This window comes from Solanum dulcamara, chromosome 1 (genome assembly GCF_947179165.1).
Source record: "Solanum dulcamara chromosome 1, daSolDulc1.2, whole genome shotgun sequence".
Lineage (NCBI taxonomy): Eukaryota > Viridiplantae > Streptophyta > Magnoliopsida > Solanales > Solanaceae > Solanum > Solanum dulcamara.
In genome coordinates this window covers 16,144,419-16,166,311 of record NC_077237.1, presented here as the reverse complement: position 1 = coordinate 16,166,311, position 21,893 = coordinate 16,144,419, and the positions used below count along the sequence as shown (strand labels likewise).

The window sequence follows — 21,893 nt, the reverse complement described above, 5'->3', positions numbered from 1 at the left end:
ATATTTTGAGGTTTGTGTCTGTCTATAAAGTATTTTCAAAGTCATGTATGTTTCAATGTCATGTATCCGAAACAAATTTTAACTTCTTTTGTCTCTCTTCCTGTCATCTCTCTTCCACTATGTTTTCCCCCATTAAAGCTTTAAAAATAATTTGTGGAAGAATGACATTTGTAGTTTAAGATTTTTATCTTTCTGATAGAGTGTTTTCAAAGTTATGTATCTTTCAAAGTCATGTATCCAAATCTAATTTCAATTTCTTCCGTCTTTCGGTTTTTAAATTTTACGATTTTCCGAATTAAGGTAAAACTCCATTGAGTTAGGATTTTCTTAATTTACTTTCATGGCTATAGTTGATTTTATACTCATTGAAGATTGTATCTAAAATCCATGTATCAGGATATCTCAGTAATACAGTGATTCTGTCACCACCCAAAATGAGTGTGATGACACTCGCCTAACCCACCAAGGCGAGTCAGCCTAAGAGCCTGAACAATTTAAAATTAGCAGAAATAAAAGCAGAAATGTAAAATCTAACATGATATAGATAAGGATAAGTGGAAAAATAGATTCTAAATCACCCAAGACTTGGTGTCACATGTACAAGTCACTATCTCAACAGAAATGAAAAGACACAAGTCTAAATGTCTTAGTTCTCAAATAGAACTAAACATAAGATAAATGGGCGGCGAGAGTCTGCCGAAGAAGACAAGTTGCTGCCTCTCACACGTCTAGAAGCTTGGTCCAATCAACAGAATGCTAAGAGCAGGAGGCAATGGGCTCAGATCCTACACAGGTGTAGAAGCAAGGGGTGAGCATCAATAACATGGTACTCAGTAAATGAAAACTAAACCCTAAGTAAAGCAATACGGAATACAGGTACTCCTGACATCCCAACCACATACCTCCACATCTACATACCTGCACTCAGACAACCCAGTTTATACAACAGTTATCTTAGAAATACCAGACAATCCACAAATAGAAAGTACATATATAATCTCCTCACCACACTCAGGTATATATAGGAAAACTAAATCATATACAGCCAAAGGATGAAATAGATGCAAATACAATGTCAAATAATCTGATGCATGTCTGTCTTATGATATACATCCCCTGATCACCTTAGACCGAAACCTATGGGGGCCTCACATAAATTATGTATCAATCATCATTATCGGAAGAGACATCGGCCGCCGGAAGAAACCTCGGAAAATCACCTTGATCGGTAGAAACCTTGGTCCCAATGTACAGTATCTCACTCATATCACTTTCTCAGCTATCACAAATAGATATATGCAAAAATAATGAGCGAATACAAAATGAATAATCATATATAACACCGCATAGTCCACCATCACACCACAGTCAATAAACTCGAGAATTTACAACACTTATACCATTACCTACACCCAAATTCCACAACTAAAGATTCATAATAGATGAATCATAATCAATCTACTATCACAATTATACTCTAACTCCCACACATAGGAAAATACAAGGTTCAACATACTTAACAAAAGGTTAGAATTCCACTTGCATTAGTTAAGGTCACGATCAACTCAAATCCAATGCTTTTCCTCTCCAATGGTACTCCAAATCACCACAATCTAATTAAATATAAACTCACAATCACATTTCAAAGTTAATGACACTAAAATCAATCAATTCGGGTGAAAAGGGTAAAATAGTCAAAACTTCTATGTCGGAAAGCGAATTCAAAATTTGGATATTTTTAGATGAAAATATTTTTTATGTAGTTAGGAATCTAATGGTGAAAACCATTTCAAAAACAAAGTTAAAATGAGATCACAATCGATAGAACACTAAATTTGCATTGTTCTTGAAAAAAATGAATTCTTCCAATTCAAAATCATCAATTTTATATTAAAAATCTGAATTAAATAATGATTAATAAAGATAATAGCTTAGAATAGCTTATCCAATATTTTTCCCGCAAAAATCCCCTTTCAAATCGCCTCTTCTAAGCTTGAAAACTCAAAAATGGAGGACAATGACTTAAACCCCTACTTTGGGGAAAATATCACTGTTCAGGCAAATTTTGCTCTCCGCGAACGCTGACATCTTACTCAGCGAACGTGGAGGAAGCAAAAACAACCCTCCGCAAATGCGAAAAAGGAAACCATTACCCTCCACGACCACGGAGAAAGCTCGGCGAATGCGGAGAAGGGTTTCACAAGCACCTGATAGCAGAATATAGCAAGTTTCAAAGTCACGAAATAGACCTTTGGTATTCGTTCGAAACCCTGTGTACACAAACCATATATGCAACCCTACTATTCGACGTTCTGGACTCAATAGAATCATCAAAATTTGAATTTGAGGTCTCCTTGACCCGAAATCCAATAAGTCCCAACTAAACTAGTTTTGGCACTTGAAATACTCAAAATACCCTCGGGGCCTCTAAAAATTACAACAAAGTCATTTCTAGCATTAGAATCACCTCTCAAAACCATTGGAACCATCAGAAATCCAATTTGAACACCCAAACCCCAAATATTGACCAAAGTCAAATTTGGATCAAACTTTAACTCAATTTCCACCTTTAGACCTAAAATCCACGTTTCAACTCCAATTTTGGTTCCGACAACTTCCCTAGATCAATTTCCATATTCCAGGATTGATGAAATCGACGGAATTCAATTTCAAGACTCAAAACTCCAAAACTCAATATTTGGCAACTTAAACCTTCAAAACTCATTTCACTAGCAAAACCCCAACTTTTTACAAGATTTCCAAAAACCAACTTTCAGACCCAACCAAAAGTGACTCAGAAAACTAATGGTAGGGATAAAGTGATAATTTTGTCAAAATTATTAAAAATGACCTTCAGGGTCATTACATCATCTACTACTAAAAACCATGTTCATCCTCGAACATAAAGCAAGGAGCATACCTGGAGTCTCAAAAAGATGGGGGTAACGGGCCTGTATGTCTAACTCTAACTCCCAAGTAGCCTCCCCCACGGTCCGATGCCTCCATTGAACCTTCACCGAAGCTATCTCCTTAGTCCTCAACTTCTTGACATGTCTGTCCAAAATAGCCACAAGCTCCTCCTTATAGGTCAAATTTGGGCTCAACTCAACCAAATCAAGGGAAATCATATGAGACTCATTTGGAATATACCGCCATAGCATCGAGACATAAAATACTAAATGTACAGAAGATAGAATAGGTGGCAAGGCAAGTCTGTAGGCTACCTCTTCCACGCGATCTAGGATCTCAAAAGAACCAATAAGCCTAGAGCTGAACTTGCCCTTATTCCTGAACTTCATGACACCCTTTAGGGGTGAGACCCTCAACCATACCTGGTCACCGACCATGAACACCAAAGGTTGAACCTGCTTGTCAGAATAGCTCTTCTGGTGACTCTGAGCTGTCAACAACCTGCCCTGAATCAAATGAACCTGCTCCATGATATCTCTGAGCAAATTAATGTCTAGGCTATCCACCGCTATAATATCAAACCATCCAATGGGCGACCTATATCTTCGGCCATACAAGGCCTTAAAAGGAGCCATTTGGATGCTGTAATGATAACTGTTGTTGTAAGCAAGCTCCACCAAAGACATGTGCTGATCCCACCGAGCACTAAAATCAATCACACTTGTCCATAGCATATCCTCATGCACTTGAATAGTCAGACTATCCGTTCTTCTGAGGGTGGAATACAGTACTCAGATCCAATCGAGTACCCAACCTACGCTGCAAGGTCTCTTAGAAGTGAGATGTAAACAATGAACCCTGATCAGATATAATGGAAACATGCATTCCATGAAGTCTAACAATCTAACTAATATAGAGTTGGGCTAATCTATCCATCATGAAATTAACCTTAACCAAAATGAAATGAGCATCCTTGGTCAATCGATCGACCACAACCTAAATGGAATCATATCCTCCGACGGTGGTGGGCAAACCTACCACAAAATCCATATGATCCTCTCCCACTTACAAATAGGAATAGGCATCCTCTGAAACTCACCTCTGGGTCTCTAGTGCTCACACTTAACCTGTTGGCATGTCAAACACTTGGACACAAACTCGGCATATCCTTCTTCATACCACACCATCAATACTGCTGACCCAAGTCATGATACATCTTTGCTTCCTAGGGTGAATAGAATATCGAGTGCAATGGGCCTCCTCAAGTATCAATCTGATTAAATCACCCACCTTGGGCACAAAAATGTGACTTTCAATCCTCAAAACACCATCCAAATCAAGTACCGCCTCCTTAGCTTCACCTCTCGTCACCTTGTCTCGAATGAGGCACAACTTCTCATCCTCAAACTATCTCTCACGGATCTAATCCATCAAAAAAGAGAGGGACTTTATGAAAGCAAGCACCTGACCCTTATCAGAAAGCTGCAATCTCACCAACCCATTGGTCAATCTTTGAACAACTCTAGCCAAGGGTCGCAACACTTTCCATACTAGAAGTCTTCCTACTCAATGTATCGGCCACCACATTGGCCTTCCCAGGGTGATATGGAATAGTCAAGTCATAATCCTTCTAAAGCTCATTCTATCTTTTTTGCCTCAAATTCAAGTCCCACTAGCTGAAGATGTATAGTAGACTCCGGTGATCAGTGAATATATCACAATGAACTCCATACAAATAATGCCGCCATAACTTCAAAACAAAGATAACCATTGCCAACTCTAGGTCATGAGTAGGGGTGTGCAAAATTAAATCAACCGATAAACCTAGCCAAAAAGTGTTATTGGATTATTGCTGTTGGGTTATTGGGTTAATGATTATTTAATAATTTTTAAAAAATAATTATTAATTATCGATTTGGTATTGATTTTATAATATTGGGTTATTGGATAAATCGATAATCCATTAAGACTATAATAATTTACTAATTTAATTTTAAGTTTTATACTCATACATAAATATCAAACAAAAAAATACTAATATAAATTTATAATCAGTTAATCACTATATAATACTATTTAGTATTTTGGTATTTACCCTTTAGGTTTTGCCGCTTTAGATTCAGCGGCAAGTGTTTGCAAGTTGTAAGTTAACAAGTTGCTATGACGGAGGCTCCAGTATTCGTATATTTATTTTAAAAGTTTTTCTTATTGGTTAAATTCAAAATCGAACTATTAAAGACCAAAAATCGATAAACCAAAAATCAATAATAAATATCTTATTGGTTTGGTTATTGGTTTAGCATATTTAGAAATCAAAAACTGATAAATTGAACTAATAATACTTAAAACTGAACCGAAGCAATCAATACAAACCACTAGTCATGGGTGGGATAATTCTTTTCATGCGCCTTCAACTGCCTCAAAGCATATGTAATCATCTTCACCTTTTGCATCAACACTCCACCTAAACCCACCCCAATGCATCATAATACATGGTGAAGTCAACACCCTCCTCATGCAAGGTCAACACATTGCACGATATTTAATAATACCTTGATCTTTTAGAAGCTCTCCTCACACTCATCCGATCAATGAAATACCATATTTTTCTGAGTGATCCTGTTCAGTGGAGCTGCTATCATAGAGAAGAAATGAATGAGACTACGATAATATCCCCCCAAGCCTACAAAACTGTAAATCTCTGTGGCTGAGGTGGGTCTAATCTAACCTCGAACTGCCTCGATCTTAGCCGAATTGACTCTAATTCCCTCCTTGGATACCACATGCCCTAAGAACGCTGTCGAACTCAATCAAAACTCACACTTGGAGAATTTGTCATAAAACTTCTTCTCTCTAAGCCTATGAAGCACAATCCTCAAGTGTTGCACATGATCTGCCTCAGTCTTGGAGTAAACCAAGATATTATCAATAAAGAAAATCATAAATGAATCTAGATATGGACAAAATACCCCATTCATCAACTCCATAAATGTTGTTGCGGCATTAGTCAGCAAAAAAGACATAACGAGAAACTCATAGTGGCCATATCTGGTCCGAAAGGCTGTCTTAAGAATATCTGAAGGCTGAATCCTCAACTGATGATATCCGAATCTCAAGTCAACTTTAGAGAATAAGGCCTCTCCATAGAGCTGATCAAATAAATCATCGATACACAGAAGAGGGTACTTGTTCTTGAAGTCACCTTGTTCAACTGTCTATAGTCGATACACATCCTCATGTATCCGTCATTTTTCTTCACAAATAAGACCGGAGAACCCCAAGGAAAAATACTAGAGAGAATAAACCCCTTACTCAATAGATCCTGAAGCTGCCCCTTTAGCTCCTTCAACTCAGCTGGAGCCATACGATAAGGGAAATAGAAATGGGTTGGTGCCCAGCTCAAGGTCAAAGGAGAGTCAATATCCCTGTCAGGTGGAACCCCTGGAAGATCGGTAGGAAATATATCCATAAACTCTTGAACCACAGGAATAGACTCCATAGAAGGTAGCTCAATAATAGTATCACGTATAGATTCCAAATACACCAAACAACCCCTATCAATCAATCACTTGGGCCGGAATACAAGAAATAACCTTACTAGGATAACAACTACTCGAACCATTTCACTCTATACGCGGCCTACCAGGCATAGCTAAGGTCACAATCTTGGCATAACAATCAAGAATGGCACAATACAGAGATAACCAGTCCATACCCAAAATGACATCTAAGTCTATCATATCAAGGATAATCATGTCCACCCACGTTTCATAACCCGCCAAAGACATAAGACAAGATCGGTACACCCAATCCACTACTAAGGGTTTTCCTATTAGGGTAGAAACATGTATGGGTACGGGCATATGATCACAGAGCAAGTCAAACCTAGAAGAGAAATATGCAGACACATACAAATAAGTTGAGCTAGGATCAAATAACACAGATGTAGGGCGATAGCAAACTAGAACAATACCTGTGATGACTGCATCAAAGGCCTCAGCCTCGGGTCTACCTGGAAAAGTATAATAATGAGCTCCTTATACGCTACCTGTCTGGGAAACTCCTCTAACACCCTATGGTGCTAGGGTATCACCCGCCTCTCTACCTCCAGTATGACCACCTCTATCAAACTGGCCCCTACTACGGGCCTAGGTCTATAGAAGTGAACCTCTAGTTGGTGGTGCCGAACCCTAACTGGCACTGATGTGTAAGAATGGTGTAGACCATAATAAGTCTGTGTGGGGCACTATCAAACCATATGGTCCAGGCATCCACACCTAAAATACGATCTAGGAGTGGATGGCTCTTTTGAAGAAACAGAAGGGATACTGTAACCACCTTGGCCCATAGGCCTCTACTGTAACCTGGACGAACTCTGACCCAAATTGTATGAACCACGATGACCCTATCCACCCTTAGATTCTAGCATAGAGGCATGAACGGGCCCTCTACACTGAAAGAAACCACCTTTTATGTAAGAACCTCTACTTCAAATAAGGTACTCAAAAACTGACTAGAAGTACGACCTCACTTGGGGTTCTCGAGCTCCGTCTTCTCCATCATCTTTGCCTATTTGGAGGCACTAACCACCAACTGAAAGGAGGATCCATCTCTAGATACCTAGAATACAGACTAACTGATAGAATAAGTCAATCCTCTTACTAAACGGTGAACCCTTTCAGTCTCATTGGGGATGATAGCAGTGGCATGTCTAGCTAGCTGACAAAAATGAACCTTATACTCAGAAATGAACATCTTATCCTGCTTAGGCTCTCAAACCTAATGCAACTATCTTTCTTCACACTCCAAGAGATGAAATGATCATAAAAAGCACTGGTGAACATCTCCTAAGTCACCAGAAGAGAACCAATTAGTAGAGACCCAGAATATGTCCTCCACCACTTTCTAGCTGGCCCACAAAGCTGAAGAGTAACATATCGAACACCATGGGCCTCAGCTAACCCAACTGTCTCAAGCAACTCACTGCAGTGGTCAAGAACTCATATGCATTCTCAGTCTTCCTAACTTGAAACTGAGGTGGGTCCATCTTCCTAAACTTCTCATACTGGCACTGCTCATCCTCAGTTAATGCATCAACTTGTGCATCCTAACCCTTAATTACTGGTGCTGGAAGAATCTCAACTATAGCGACTACCAACAGCTATCCTGCTTGTATTTGAGCCTTAGGATACTACTGCTGGTCTGGGACATGGACCCTCACTGGGGTCTGTGATGTACCTGGTGTGTCAGTTGGGCTTCTAGTCTGTGCCATAGTCTCGAGCATGCCCAAAACCCTCAGTAAAGTATCTTGTAGTAATGGCGTTGCCGCATACTCAGGAGGAACATATCCACATCTGGCCTTTGTTGCAGGCTCAGGGGAAATACCCCTCTCATGATCCCTGTTTAGTGCCGCTTCTTGGCCCCGACCCCTACCTCAGCCTCAGGCTCTACCTTCACCTCTACCTCGAGGTGAGGTCTCAGTAGAAATTTTAAGGGCTGGCTCCCCTCATCTAGTAGAAGCTGATGCTCGAATCCTATCCATATGCCAAAAGAACATGCGATAACTCAACACTTATACAAGAACCCTTGCACGAAAGAATTAAAAGAAGTAAAATAAAGATTTTCTAATAGTATTCATTGCCCCTCGAAGATAAGTAATGGGCATCTCCACAAAATCGGGTGTGATGGTACTCGCCTAACCCTGTAACACCCCAAAAGTTTTTTTTAGCAAATACTTAAATTTTCAATTTATCATATCTTGATAGTAAGGGTATATTTTACTTTGCACTTCCTAAAAGTGAACTTGACGATATTGAAACTTGTTTGAAGTGTTATTGTGTAGTTATATAAACTACTCCTATTATGATTATCTTATTAAATTTATTAAATTGACTAGATATTTACAAAAGTGGGCAACTTTTCTTTTTGTTGTCATTTTATTTTATTTTATTACCCTTGGTTCTAATCCTCTCCACCACCCCTCCAATTTCGTTTTCTCCAAGTAAGAAAGACACCAAAACATATCTTCTCTCATAATATTCATCCACTAAATCAGTCATCAAAATTTGCCTTAGTTGAGCCCCAAACAATGCCACACAATTGAGGTAAGTTACAAACCCGTTTTTGGACTAAACTGCTGTTAGTGGTTTTAGCATAATTCTTTATATGAAGCTTCATTTTAAGTGATTCAAGATGTTATAGAAAGATATTTCATACGCCTACAATTTTTGTGCTGGCCCCAAAACCTAATTTTGATTGTATTTACTTAAAACTCGGTGGGGAAGTACAAGGCAAGTGCTGCCCAAAAATATGTTTTGCAAACTCTACATGTACTGCTGTTAGCATTTTGAGCATATCATTTTGTAAAAAAATGATATAGGGATGATTCGAATTTCCCTGAAACTCTGTGACATATATCTACAATTTTCACTAAGGCCACAAAGTCTATTTGTGTCGTTTACCCCATTGAAACTAAGTGACAATACAGGACAGTGGTACCGTCCAGAATTTCTATTTTGATAGTTTGGCTAATTTTCACTGATTTTCCTGTTTAGTTTTGATGTGATGAACCATTGAGCTTAAGTATATATTTGATTGTGTATTTAAGGTATATATTCTCTTGTACAAGCCAAGATGAATTGTTTGACGAAGGGGATTTGGGTTGGTCTATAGCGTAGACAATTCAAAATTCACAAATTATGGTAGAACTTATGTTGTGGTAAAACACCAAGATTTGTATATAAACTCATGTTACTTGCTAGTATATTCGAAAGCCTGTCTTAGTATGTTTGTTATTTCTTGAAATTTGTATTGTCATATTGGTATATTTGGAAATTTGCAAGACATTTGTTTAACTCGCCCACTTGTACGGATTGCTCGATCACTTGACATTCTTGTGGACTTTGTCCTTCTTGTGGCTGTGACTTTGTCACTATTGGCATGCCTCTTTATTTGGATCCTTTTCCATCTTGATTATGGATTTTTAGTTCGTCTTAAGTATGGAAGTTGTCCATTTTGAGTATGAATGGTTCTCTTGATTATTGGGTCTTTACCCTTCTTGATACAGGGCTCCGGTCCTTCTTGATACTTGATCATATTTGGTGTGACGTCTTGACGTACATATTGGGTGAAACTTAGTGCTAAAATTTATAAATATGCTTTTATGAATTATTGACACTTAAATTTTTACATATAGAACTTAATACTCGTGATATATTTGTTGGCTTGATTTTTTTATTATGTGTACATTTGTGCTGCTCATGACTTGAGAAAATAAATTGGAGAACCTAAAGGCTTCAAACTTGTAGTTTTGCACCACTAAGCTTTATGCTTAGCGATAGTTATTTCTATCGTAGGAAATGTCCGAGAAGATGCTTGAGGTTGGCCATTGGAAATAAAGTTTTTGGGAGCTTTAAGGAAGATCACATTTGCATATAAGTATCTATATTTTATAGTATTTTGGGACATGTATATGATCTATGGGGTGCTTGTGTATATGTATTTATGTATTTATTTGTGAGGGTTGATCCATTAATGAAACTATGGGTTGTAACTTAAAGTTGGTTGCTTGTGTTGTTATTTTGGAGCATGTAAATTTCCAAGTCTTATGATGTACTAAATTTACCTTTGGAGTTGGAATATTTGGATGAAGCATGAATTAGTTAACCTTGGATACTTATAAGTTGGTAATAGTTTATAGCATGAATTGTAGTGATAAGGAATAATACATGGATGTCTCGTAAGTTAGTTTCTTAAATTATTTTGAAAAGTCGCCCCATCCTAAATTAGAACTTTTATTTGATTTAATTGAGATCAAAGAATTTTAAACTATCTAAAAACCTTACACCTTTAACTATTTTTAAATGGGAAAAATTTCACTACTAGATTATATAAATATGCCTTACGGAAAGTTCTTTTAAATGTTACGAGTTTTATATACATTTTTTAAGTAGTAGCATCCTCCCTAAAGGATCTCTACAAACCCACCAAGGCGAGTCAGCCTAAGAGTCTGAACAATTCAAAATAAGCAAAAATAAAAGAGGAAATATAAAGTCTAATATGATATAGATAAGGATAAGCGAAAAAATAAATTCTAAACCATCCAAGACTTGGTGTCACATTTACAAGTCACTATCTCAACAAAAATGAAAAGATACAAGTCTAAATGTCTCGATCCTAAAATAGAACTAAACATAAGATAAATGGGCATCGGGAATTTGCCAAAAAAGATAATTTGCTACCACTCACACATCCAGAAGCTCGGTCCAATTAACAAAATGCTAAGAGAATGAGGCATAGGGCTCAGATCCTACACAAGCGTAGAAGCAAGGGGTGAGCACCAACAACACGGTACTCAGCAAATGAAAACTAAACCCTAAGTAAAGCAATGCGAAACACATGTACTCCTGACATCCCAACTACTATACTGTTTATAAAATAGTTATCTCAGAAATACCAGACAGTCCACAAATAGGAAGTACATATATAAATACACAAGAAAACTCAATCATATATAACCATAGGATGAAATATATGAAAATGTAATGTCAAATATCGTGATGCATATCTGTCCTACGATACACATCCGCTAATCACCTCAGACCAGAACCTATGGGGGTCTCACATAGACCATGTATCAATCATCATTGTAGAAAAAGACGTCGTCCATAATATCCATTGGAAAAGACCTCGACCGCTAGAAGAAACATCAATAAATTACCTCGATCGGTAGAAACCTCGATCCCAATGTACAGTATCTCACTCATATCACTTTCTCAGCCATCACAAATAGATATACGCACAAATAATGAGTGAATACAAAATGAATAGTCATATATAGCACCACATAGTCCATCATCACATCATAGTAAATAAACCTGAGAATTTACAACACTTATACCATTACTTACACCCGAATTCCACAACCAAAGCCCCATAATAGATGAATCATAATCAATCAACTATCACAATTATACCCTAACTCCCACACATAGGAAAACACATGGTTGAACATATTTATCAGAAGGTTAGAATTCCACTTGCCTTAGCTAAGGTCACGATCAACTCAAATTCAACGATTTTCCTCTTTGATGGTACTTCAAATCACCCCAATCTAATCAAATATAAACTCACAATCACATTTCGAAGCTAATGACACTAAAATCAATCAATTCAGGTGAAAAGGGTAAAATGGTCAAAAATCCCATGTACGAAAACAAACTCGAAATATGGATACTTTTAGCTGAAAATATTCCTCAAGTAGTCAGGAATCTAATGGTGAAAAACTATTTCAAAAATGTAGTTAAAATGAGTTCACAATCAATAGAAAACTAAATTTGCATTGTTCTTGAAAAGCTCCAATTCCTCAAATTCAAAATCATCAATTTCATGTTAAAAATCTGAATTAAGTAATAGATAATCAAGATAATATCTTAGAATAGCTTACCAAATATATTCCCCATAAGAATCCCCTTTCAAATCGCCTCTACCAAGCTTGAAAACTCAAAAATGGTGGACAATGGCTTAAACCCCAACTTTGGGGAAAATTTCACTGTTCAGGCAAATTTTGCTCTCAGCAAATGCGAAGGTAGCAGAAACAACCCTCCGCGAACGCATCCTTGCCTCCGCGAACGTTGAGAAGGAAATCATTACCCTCCGTGAATGCGAAGAAGAAAATTATTACCCTCCGCGAATGCGACCTTTTCTCTGTGAATGCGTAAAAGGAAACAATTACCCTCCGCGAACGCGGAGAAGGATTTCACAGGCACCAAATAGTGTATTCTAACAAGTCTCAAAGTCACGAAATAGACCTTCGGGATTCGTTTGAAACTCCCTATACATAAACCATATATGCAACCCTACTGAATTCGACGTTCTCGACTAAATGGAATCATCAAAATTCGAATTTGAGGTCTCCTTGACCCGAAATATAATAAGTCGCAACCAAGCTAGCTTCAACACTTGAAATACCCAAAATACCCTCGACACCTCTAAAAATTACAACAAAGTCATTTCTAGTATTAGAATCACATCCCTAAATCATTGAAATCATCAAAAATCCAATCCGAGCACCTGAACCCCAAATGTTGATAAAAGTCAAACTTGAATCAAACTTTAACTCAATTTTCAACTTTGGACCTAAAATCCCTTAGGTATTTAGGACCATATAAAATCTTGAGATGTGTTGGCAAGGTGGCATATGAGTTAGACTTATCATTTGAGTTGGCTATAGTTTATCCGGTGTTTCACGTGTCGATGTTAAGAAAGTTTGTGGGTGATCCAAATGTTATTGTACCATTGGAGAATGTGAACGTTGAAGAGAACTTGAGTTATGAAGAGGTTCCGATGGAAATCTTACACCGGCAAGTAAAGAGATTAAGGAACAAAAAAGTTACATCCATCAAGGTGTTGTGGAGAAATTAGCAAGTAGAGAGTACTACATGGAAAGCAGAAACGGACATGATAAAGCGTTATCTGTATTTCTTCCTTCCATTCAAGCCTAAGGTACTAAGTTGCTCATGTTCAGATCGATTCAACTCCTACATTTCAGTTTCATATGTCTTTTATATGCATGCATGTTTATGGAGTTGATTTTAAAGTTATGATTTATGCTAATATTGAAAATCTCATGGTTTATGCTTTGCTATGTGTCATTGCATTCATGTTAGATTGCTAGTCCTCGTCCCATGTCCTTTTCTTGCTAAGTTGATCTCATTCGAGGACGAATGTTCCCAATGGGGAAATATTGTAATACCTCGGAAGTCAGAAAGTTGAAACAAAGAAAGAAAAGGGAACTGACCTCAGGACCACGACTCCATCTACGACTTGTAGACATTCCTACGACTAGTAGGGACGAGTTGTAGAGTGAATCTTTGAGTTTATCTTGGGCCTATCTCAGATGATGTCCTACGACTCAATAGGATGAGTCATAGGCCTATTGATGACTCATAATATTGACTCGTAGGGAAAGATTAGAGGCTCAGGAATTTGCAAATTTTCAGACTTACAGGACGAGTCATTCCTAGACTCGTCAACACTTCTACGACTCATAGAATCCTATTCGTAGGTCCAAAATCCAAAGTTTAATGAGAGGTATTTATCTCTTTTTCCAAATTTAGTTCAATGAACCTAGACACTTTCATGGCCAAGTTCAAAGTCTATATTTATTCAATCCTTCAAATTCTCCTCCTATTCTATTCATTCTCCTAAATTTCCCTAAGGCAAGACTAAGCACTTCTCTCAAGTTCCTCCTACAATTTCAATCTAGGGTTTCAAGTTCAACAAAGTTCTTCTTCAATTCTGAGTTGATTTCGTCAATGTATGTGGGGATTGATCTATGGGTTCCTTTCACCCATGAAGTCCCAAGGTTTCCTTCAAAGATCTCTTTAAATTTCATTAGTTTTTTAACCCTCATTTTGATGAATTGCATTGGGTTGTTTTAATTACATTTTTAATTGTTATCAATGATCATTATAAGCATGATTCTACATCCATTGTATGATTTTAAGTCAAATTATGAATGCTCATGCATGAAGCTATTTTCAATGATGATTTACATGGATTATGATTAGGAAGTTCAAAAATTTTCAAATATTTCATGGTTTTCAATCAAATTGACTATGAACTATGATTACGAACTTCAATTATGTTCAAGATATGAATTTTATTCAAGTTATAAAGAAAGGTGACTTAGGGTCCAAAATTGGTGACCTAGGAACCAAATGACATGAATTATGTAAGTATGATATTGTGATGTTGAAAGGCTTTTATTCACATTGCAAGTATGATATGAAAATGAGTTATTCTATGAATTATGAAGTTTATGAACAAGTTTATGATAATATGTTAAGTATTATTAATATGTTATGTATTTTGTGGGATTTGACTTAGCACTGAATGATTATTTTAGGTGGGGGCTCGACCTACGGGGTCTTTATATAAAGTCTCTTGTCTCATAACTACGTGCCATCATAGGATTTTCCTTATGGCCTGGCTAGTGGATCCATATATAGTATATGTAAATGATCCTCCTAGCGGGGTAAAGTCTACCTTGGAAAGTAGATTCCCGTTTCTTCTGTTATATGAGGAGACATAAGGATTCCATGTTATAGCTCACATAGTATTATTATCAGTTATGGTTATATTTCACATATGTATGCGTTTTTTTATGTTTCCTTATGATTTGACTATGTCACTTAAATGCTTGATCATTATGGTTTACTCATGGCTTCTACTTATCCTCTTTTATCATATGCGTTATTTGAACATTGCATCCTATGATTTATATTGCATGGCATGCCCACATACTTAATACATTTAAACGTACTAATGTATATTTATTGCCTACATTGTCTCATAATATAGGGGTTGAGGATCACATTCCTTCCACACGTGGCTAGTAGAGTTGTTATCCTATGAAGATTGGTGAGTCATCATCTATCGAGGGTGAGTTATGAGTTTGTTTCATTTCAAAGACTTTTGTTATATTCATATTGAGGGTGAGCTAGGGACATGTCTTAGCCCCATCCTTCTTGATTAGTAGAGGCAATTGTTGGACACACTATGTAGAATCTATGTCGCCAAACTCCTATACTTTTATGATTCATGATTTAAGACTCTTTCCTATGTTATTTCTGCTTTACTTTATCTTATGCATGCTTATAATACGTCAAGAGTCTTGGTTGGAGCCCTTTTGGGGTTTCGATCGCCGTGTTACGACTAGGTCCTAGGTTGGGTCATGACATTGGGTGAGCTAGGAGCTTGTCTTATGCCCCCATCGAGTTAGTAGAGGCATGTTAGATAGTAAGAGTCTATGTCATCGCTTTCTCATTTCGAGACTTATGCTTTTATTGAGATGTTGTTTTCGTATCTTGATCTTGCTTATTTACTTCATTTATCTTATGTATGCTCTTGTATGATATGATTAGAGGCTTGATTGGGGTCCCTCGGGATTCTAATCGCCGTGTCACGGGCTAGGCCCTAGTTCGGATCGTGACACTTATGTACTAACTACAGGGTGTCTTTTCAGTCTTTTCATTATGGTTATGACTTTTGAAACTTTATTTCACTCTCATGGTTCATTGTCACTTGTTATCATTATGTTTAGTGTTCCTTATGTAATCATTATATTCCATGTAATGACCACATACTTTTCTCTGTGTTGCATCTTTTTATGATGTAGATTTAGACGTTCGTCCTCAAACTCGTGGCTAGTAAGATTGTAGCACTTCCAATTAGCAGTTGGTGAGTCCTTCCCATTCGAGTACTCCATGGATTGATTTTAGTTAGACTTTCTTTGTTTTGTCATTTGATTTGATGTAGCTAGGGCCTATGTCCCGACATAATTATTTCTTTCATTCTGGATAGTTGAGGCTTTATTCAGACATTGGATGTAGTCTCATTGATCTCTTAATTTTCTTTATTTAGTTTTATGTTAAATATGTGTTTAAGTTTCCGCTTCAATTTTCATGAGTTTTGTTTAGATATGCTATGCTAAGGGTTAGCTTGGAATCACTTGTGATTTCGAGCACCGATTCTCGATTGGGGTATAGACTTGGATCGTATAGACCATTTAGCTTCGGAGGTTTAGCTTTGGATGTGAAGACAACAATCCGCTTAAGAAGCATTTACTAGCATCTCCGGACCAAAAAATGAATGCAACTGAGTTTGAAAAAATTCAAGAAGTAACATCACCGCACTGATATCTCACAAGCATAGCCCATTTAGCTTTGAATGTGAAGACAACGATAGGAGTAGATAAAGATAGGACGAGATTTTCATTGGTCTGTACGAAATTGCAGAGTTTGTGGCTAAGTAGAATACCACAATCTTACATAAGTTGTTCCCTAAAGCCTATCTATAAATAACCTAGTGGTTATCTGAATTGGGGATTCCATACTTTTTATTTACACATTGTATGCTCACAATTCTTCTAAGCTACCAAGCTTCTTCTTCTTATTTTCTGAGGAAAATCGATGAATGACGTAAGCGGAAACCGATTCGAAATAGACTTCCTAGTACTGAAAGCAATAAGGTCAGATACTATAAGACCTAGATAAAACAGACACAACAATATATATATATTTTAAAATATATTATTTTAGTGAGTGCAATAATTCATAATTTTGCAAAATAATAATTAAAATAAAATGAAATACTAATATAGAGTGATAATAAGTGGTGCAAAATGCACGGGACTCCAATTATGCAGCCGAGTGACAAGCTGCAGCAAGAGTAGTACTCCATTTCAAATAGGTACAAGTCAGACTAACGAAACTCGATAATTGCGCCGCCGCCACTTTCACCATCTACAAAGGTATATAAAAAAAAGAGCAACACACATACATTATTGAAACATTGGGAGTAAGGAACAAAGGCGTTGACATTTTCTATCGTTGAAAATGAAGGAACAATTTAAATGTAGATCTAACAAAACTAATTTTGGATATTCAATAAATGTAGTTAAATTCTTATATATTCCCTCACTGATGAAGAAGAAGATGTATGTAATTTCTCTAATAATACACCGTTTACTCTAACTTAACTACTTTCCAACTTTTTGTTGGCTGATTTCTCGCTTGAAAGTAAGAATGAACTTTTTTCCCTATTTTTCTTTTCTTTTTAGGATTTTCTTCTTCTTTGATTCGAATATTTATTGTGTCTCTGCAGAAAACTAGCGCCTTAATTTACATATGATATATTTGATGGCCTTCAGAACACAAAGATTCAAATCTTATGGGAGACAAAAACACTAGGTGATGTGTCAAAGGTGGCATAAAAAAAAAAACACGAGACTTTACATGTGACATTGGTTCATTAGTTGTGGTTTTTTCTAAATTATGAAGATTGTTAATGTTGTTTCCTTTTATGATAGGTGACGCTGCAACAGAGATATTAACTCTATGGCAGATAGATTGTTGCTTCCAGAATTGTGAAAGACACCAAGCATAGTTTTCAACAATTGACATGGAGGTTGTTTGTGAAAAAGAAACTGTTTCTTCTGCACGCCCTTCCACCAAACGTAGTTTTCCATTACTTGAGGAGGAAGTCGTGGGCTTTGAGAAAGATGCGGAAAGCATAATGGAGAGATTGATTGGAGGAATAAAGGAGCTAGATGTTATCTCGATCTTTGGAATGGCGGGACTTGGTAAAACAACTTTAGCAAGGAAGGTATACAACAATCCCTCTATTATTAATCGCTTTGATGTTAAAGTATGGTGTACTGTTTTCCAAGCATATAATAGGAAGAAGTTGTTGGCTGAGATTTTTAAACAAGCAACACGTAGAGAAATCAATGAAGATGATGACATAGCTGACATGTTGCGCAAAAGTCTAATAGGCAGAAGATACCTCATTGTATTAGATGATATTTGGGAAGTTAAGGCATTTGAAGATTTGGGAATATGTTTCCCTCAAGGGGAAAATGGAAGTAGAGTAATTGTCACAACTCGAATTGAACAAGTAGCTAAGCATCTTCAGCACTGCAGTGATCCTTATTCTCTTAGATTTCTAACACCAGAAGAGAGTTGGGAATTATTGCAGAAGAAAGTATTTAGAGGAGAGTTTTGTCCGCCAGATCTACTGGAAGTAGGGCTACAAATTGTAAAAATTTGTAAGGGTCTGCCTCTTGTGATTGTCGTGATTGCTGGGATTCTTGGGAAAAAGGAAAGAGAAGCCTCTTTTTGGCATGAGGTTGCAAATGACTTAAGTTCCCTTGCTTTAGGAGAGCAGAGTATGAAGGTAATTCAATCAAGTTATGACCATTTAGAAAACCACTTAAAGCCTTGTCTTCTTTACATGGGATTGTTTCCGGAAGACCATAAGATTCCAGTTTCTGATTTGCTCAAGTTGTGGATGGCTGAAGAGTTTGTATTGAATGCCGAAACAGAGAACATGGAAGAAGCATCTAGAGTTTGCTTGAACGATCTACTTAATAGAAGCCTTGTAATAGTTTCTGAAAGGAAAATCGATGGTGACATAGAAAGTTGTATACTTCATGATGTAGTGCGTGAGTTTTGTTTGAGAAAACTTACAGAAGAAAAGTTTATGCAGCTTGCAATGCCATACAATCCATATCAACATTTGCAATATTCCAAGGACTCACGGTTATGCATTTATATTCATGATGATCTTGTTAAACAATTAGATGATTCTGAATATCAGCTTGATAAGATTCCAATGCTCAATTCCAAGGAAACAAATTCTTTGGAGTTCATTGCTCATCCAAAATTCAATACATGGAATAACTGGTCAAATCCATTACATTTACTAGTTAAATTAAGATTTGTTCGGGTATTGCATTTGTTGGATGTGGAATTGCCAAATTCATGGGCTACTGCTATGAAGTCGCTAACTCAGTTGAGGTACCTTGCACTATATGTCGAGCAATTTGAATTCAAGTGGATATCACACCTACATGATCTCCAAACTCTACAGCTCCGTTCAAGAAAGAAGTTACACCTAAAGGCTGCTACTTTATGGGAAATGACGAAGCTAAGACATGTGAATATAGGCCGTTTTTCCTTTGTATGGGAAGACAATGACCAAGGAATTCTTGAAGAATCTTCACCAACAATGCTGGAGAACTTGAAGACATTTCACACTTGCTGTATACCCTTGAATAATATGAATCCAATGTTTCCGGGGATGTTTCTGAATAGTATACCCTTGACTAATATGAATCCAAGGTTCTGGTGGAGGTTCCCAAATCTTGAAAAACTTAGCCTCCGCGTTAAATATGTACCTGAATATCCTTTGTTTCCCATTCCGGAAGTTCATACTCGCCTTCATTCTCTTTCTCTGGTGTTATCTTTGACGGAATTCTGGGATTCAGTTGGATGGGAGAGCTATTTTGTCTTCCCTTCAAATCTTAGGCGTCTGTGCCTTGTTGGCTGTTTCTTGACGGAAGAAATGGTTTCAAACATTGCAAGATTGCGGAAGCTTGAGAGTCTCAGATTAGAAGGGGGATTTCCTTTGGGGGAATCAGGGCACTGTTGGGACGTCAGAAATGTTGAGTTTCCAGCACTCAAATACTTGTCATTAGACATTGTGCCGATGGAAGAATGGAATGCTTCAGAGGCATCTTTTCCCTTACTTGAGAAGCTAGTTGTAAAATATTGTCGCTACTTCAAGGAGATCCCTCCTAGCTTTGTTGATATTCCAACACTGCAACTCATTGAATTGGTTAACTGCAGGGACTCTCTTGGAGTTTCAGCTATGAATATTAAAAAAGAAATAGAGGAGACCACAGGATGCAACAGTCTCCAAGTTCTTATATCCTAGGACTACGGAAGCTGATGACAAGCCAGTTCAACAGCAGAGTTGTTCCATATGATCATATGGAAAACGATTGTTATTGTCTTGCCTTCTGAAGAGTTTTTCAATTATCTTTGCATTATTCTGTACATTATATGCTTGAGCAATTTTTTGTAATGTTCTGTTATTTTTGTTCTTTGTTATAGCTATAGCATACATGGTTAAACAAATGGAAGGATCGTTCTCATATGCTGCTTCATTCTGTATAGTTTTCATGTTAGCTATTGATCATCAACAAGCTAATGTCCGGAGGATTCTTCTATCTTTTTAGTTCTGTAGTTTGCTGAAATGTATTTCTTCGTGATGGATTGATGCATATGTTTCAATCTAATAATGCTGCTGCAAGGAAAAAATTGTTGAAATGCTTACTTTGGTTCGGAGAATGGCATTTGTGGACTCCAAATTCATTTTTGGGAAATCTTTTGATCCCTAAGTTATTTGACTAAACATATTTAAGCTTTATTAATTCACAAATGAGATATCCTGGAAATGAGGATATCGATTAGGTTTGAATTAATAAAGCTTTTAAGCTGCAACTGTCCCTTTTCTAAGGACAAGAGAAAGGGACAAGCCAATATGGTGGAAAATAAAGAAGCTATTGATGATCTGTGTGCAATGCTATCAGAATGCAACCTAGTAGGTAATCCCAAAGAATGGTGGCTTGATTCAGGAGCTACTTCGCATGTGTGTGCAGTCCGAGAAGCATTCTCTACTTATTCCCCTGCAGCACCTGATGCGACGATCTATATGGGAAATTCTGCAACTGCAAAGATTGAAGGATATGGGAGAGTATTTCTGAAAATGACATCCGGCAAGGTGGTGACGCTGAACAAGGTGTATCATGTTCCAGAAATGCGAAAGAATTTGGTGTCTGCCGGCCTTCTTATCAAGAATGGATTCAAGTGTGTTCTAGTTTCAGACAAAGTAGTTGTCAGTAAGAATGAAATGTATCTAGGAAAAGGCTACCTCACTGAGGGTCTTTTCAAACTAAATGTAATGGTTGTTGATGATAATAAAGTTCAAGCTTCTTCTTATTTACTTGAGTCAAATAATTTATGGCATTCACGTTTAGGACATGTCAATCATAAAACCTTGCGAAAACTGATTAATTTAAATATATTGCCTAACTTTGATTGCAATAAATCAAAATGTCAAGTATGTGTTGAATCTAAGTATGCTAAGCATCCTTATAAATCTATTGAACGGAATTCTAGTCCCTTAGAATTGATTCACACAGACATTTGTGATATGAAGTCTACACCAACTCGTGGTGGAAAGAAGTATTTTATAACTTTTATTGATGATTGCACTCGATATTGTTATGTATATTTGCTTAATAGTAAGGATGAAGCAATTGATGCATTTAAGCAATACAAGAACGAAGTAGAAAATCAATTGAATAAAAAGATAAAAATGATTAGAAGTGATAGGGGTGGAGAATACGAATCTCCTTTTGAAAAGATATGTTTAGAATATGGAATTATTCATCAAACTACTGCCCCCTACACACCTCAATCAAATGGAGTTGCTGAAAGGAAAAACCGAACATTAAAAGAAATGATGAATGCTTTATTAATAAGTTCCGGTTTACCGCAGAACTTGTGGGGGGAAGCTATCCTTACAGCTAATCGAATACTCAACAGAGTACCCCACAGCAAAACACAAACTAT

General features: G+C 37.0%; 2 protein-coding genes across 2 annotated transcripts; one reads left to right on the top strand and one right to left on the bottom strand.

The window, feature by feature from the left end:
- Positions 1 to 728: 728 nt before the first annotated feature.
- On the bottom strand, positions 729 to 3,644 carry LOC129891931 (uncharacterized). Its single transcript, XM_055967424.1, has 4 exons — positions 2,921 to 3,644; positions 2,087 to 2,207; positions 903 to 918; positions 729 to 785 (listed from the first exon to the last, which is right to left on the bottom strand). The coding sequence occupies exons 1-4, from the start codon at positions 3,642 to 3,644 to the stop codon at positions 729 to 731; spliced, it is 918 nt and encodes a 305-aa protein (XP_055823399.1).
- Positions 3,645 to 17,785: 14,141 nt separating this feature from the next.
- Positions 17,786 to 20,467, top strand: LOC129887417 (putative late blight resistance protein homolog R1C-3). Its single transcript, XM_055962513.1, has one exon. It carries the CDS (start codon positions 17,875 to 17,877, stop codon positions 20,188 to 20,190), a length of 2,316 nt encoding a protein of 771 aa, XP_055818488.1. The 5' UTR covers positions 17,786 to 17,874; the 3' UTR covers positions 20,191 to 20,467.
- The last annotated feature ends 1,426 nt before the right edge of the window (positions 20,468 to 21,893 follow it).

Coding starts and splice junctions, on each gene's coding strand:
- LOC129891931 (XM_055967424.1), bottom strand. CDS start 3,644: ATGCTATGGACAAGTGTGATTGATTTTAGTGCTCGGTGGGATCAGCAC. Junction 2,208..2,920: donor CCATCTTTTTGAGACTCCAG/GTATGCTCCTTG, acceptor TTCTGCTATCAG/GTGCTTGTGAAACCCTTCTC.
- LOC129887417 (XM_055962513.1), top strand. CDS start 17,875: ATGGAGGTTGTTTGTGAAAAAGAAACTGTTTCTTCTGCACGCCCTTCC.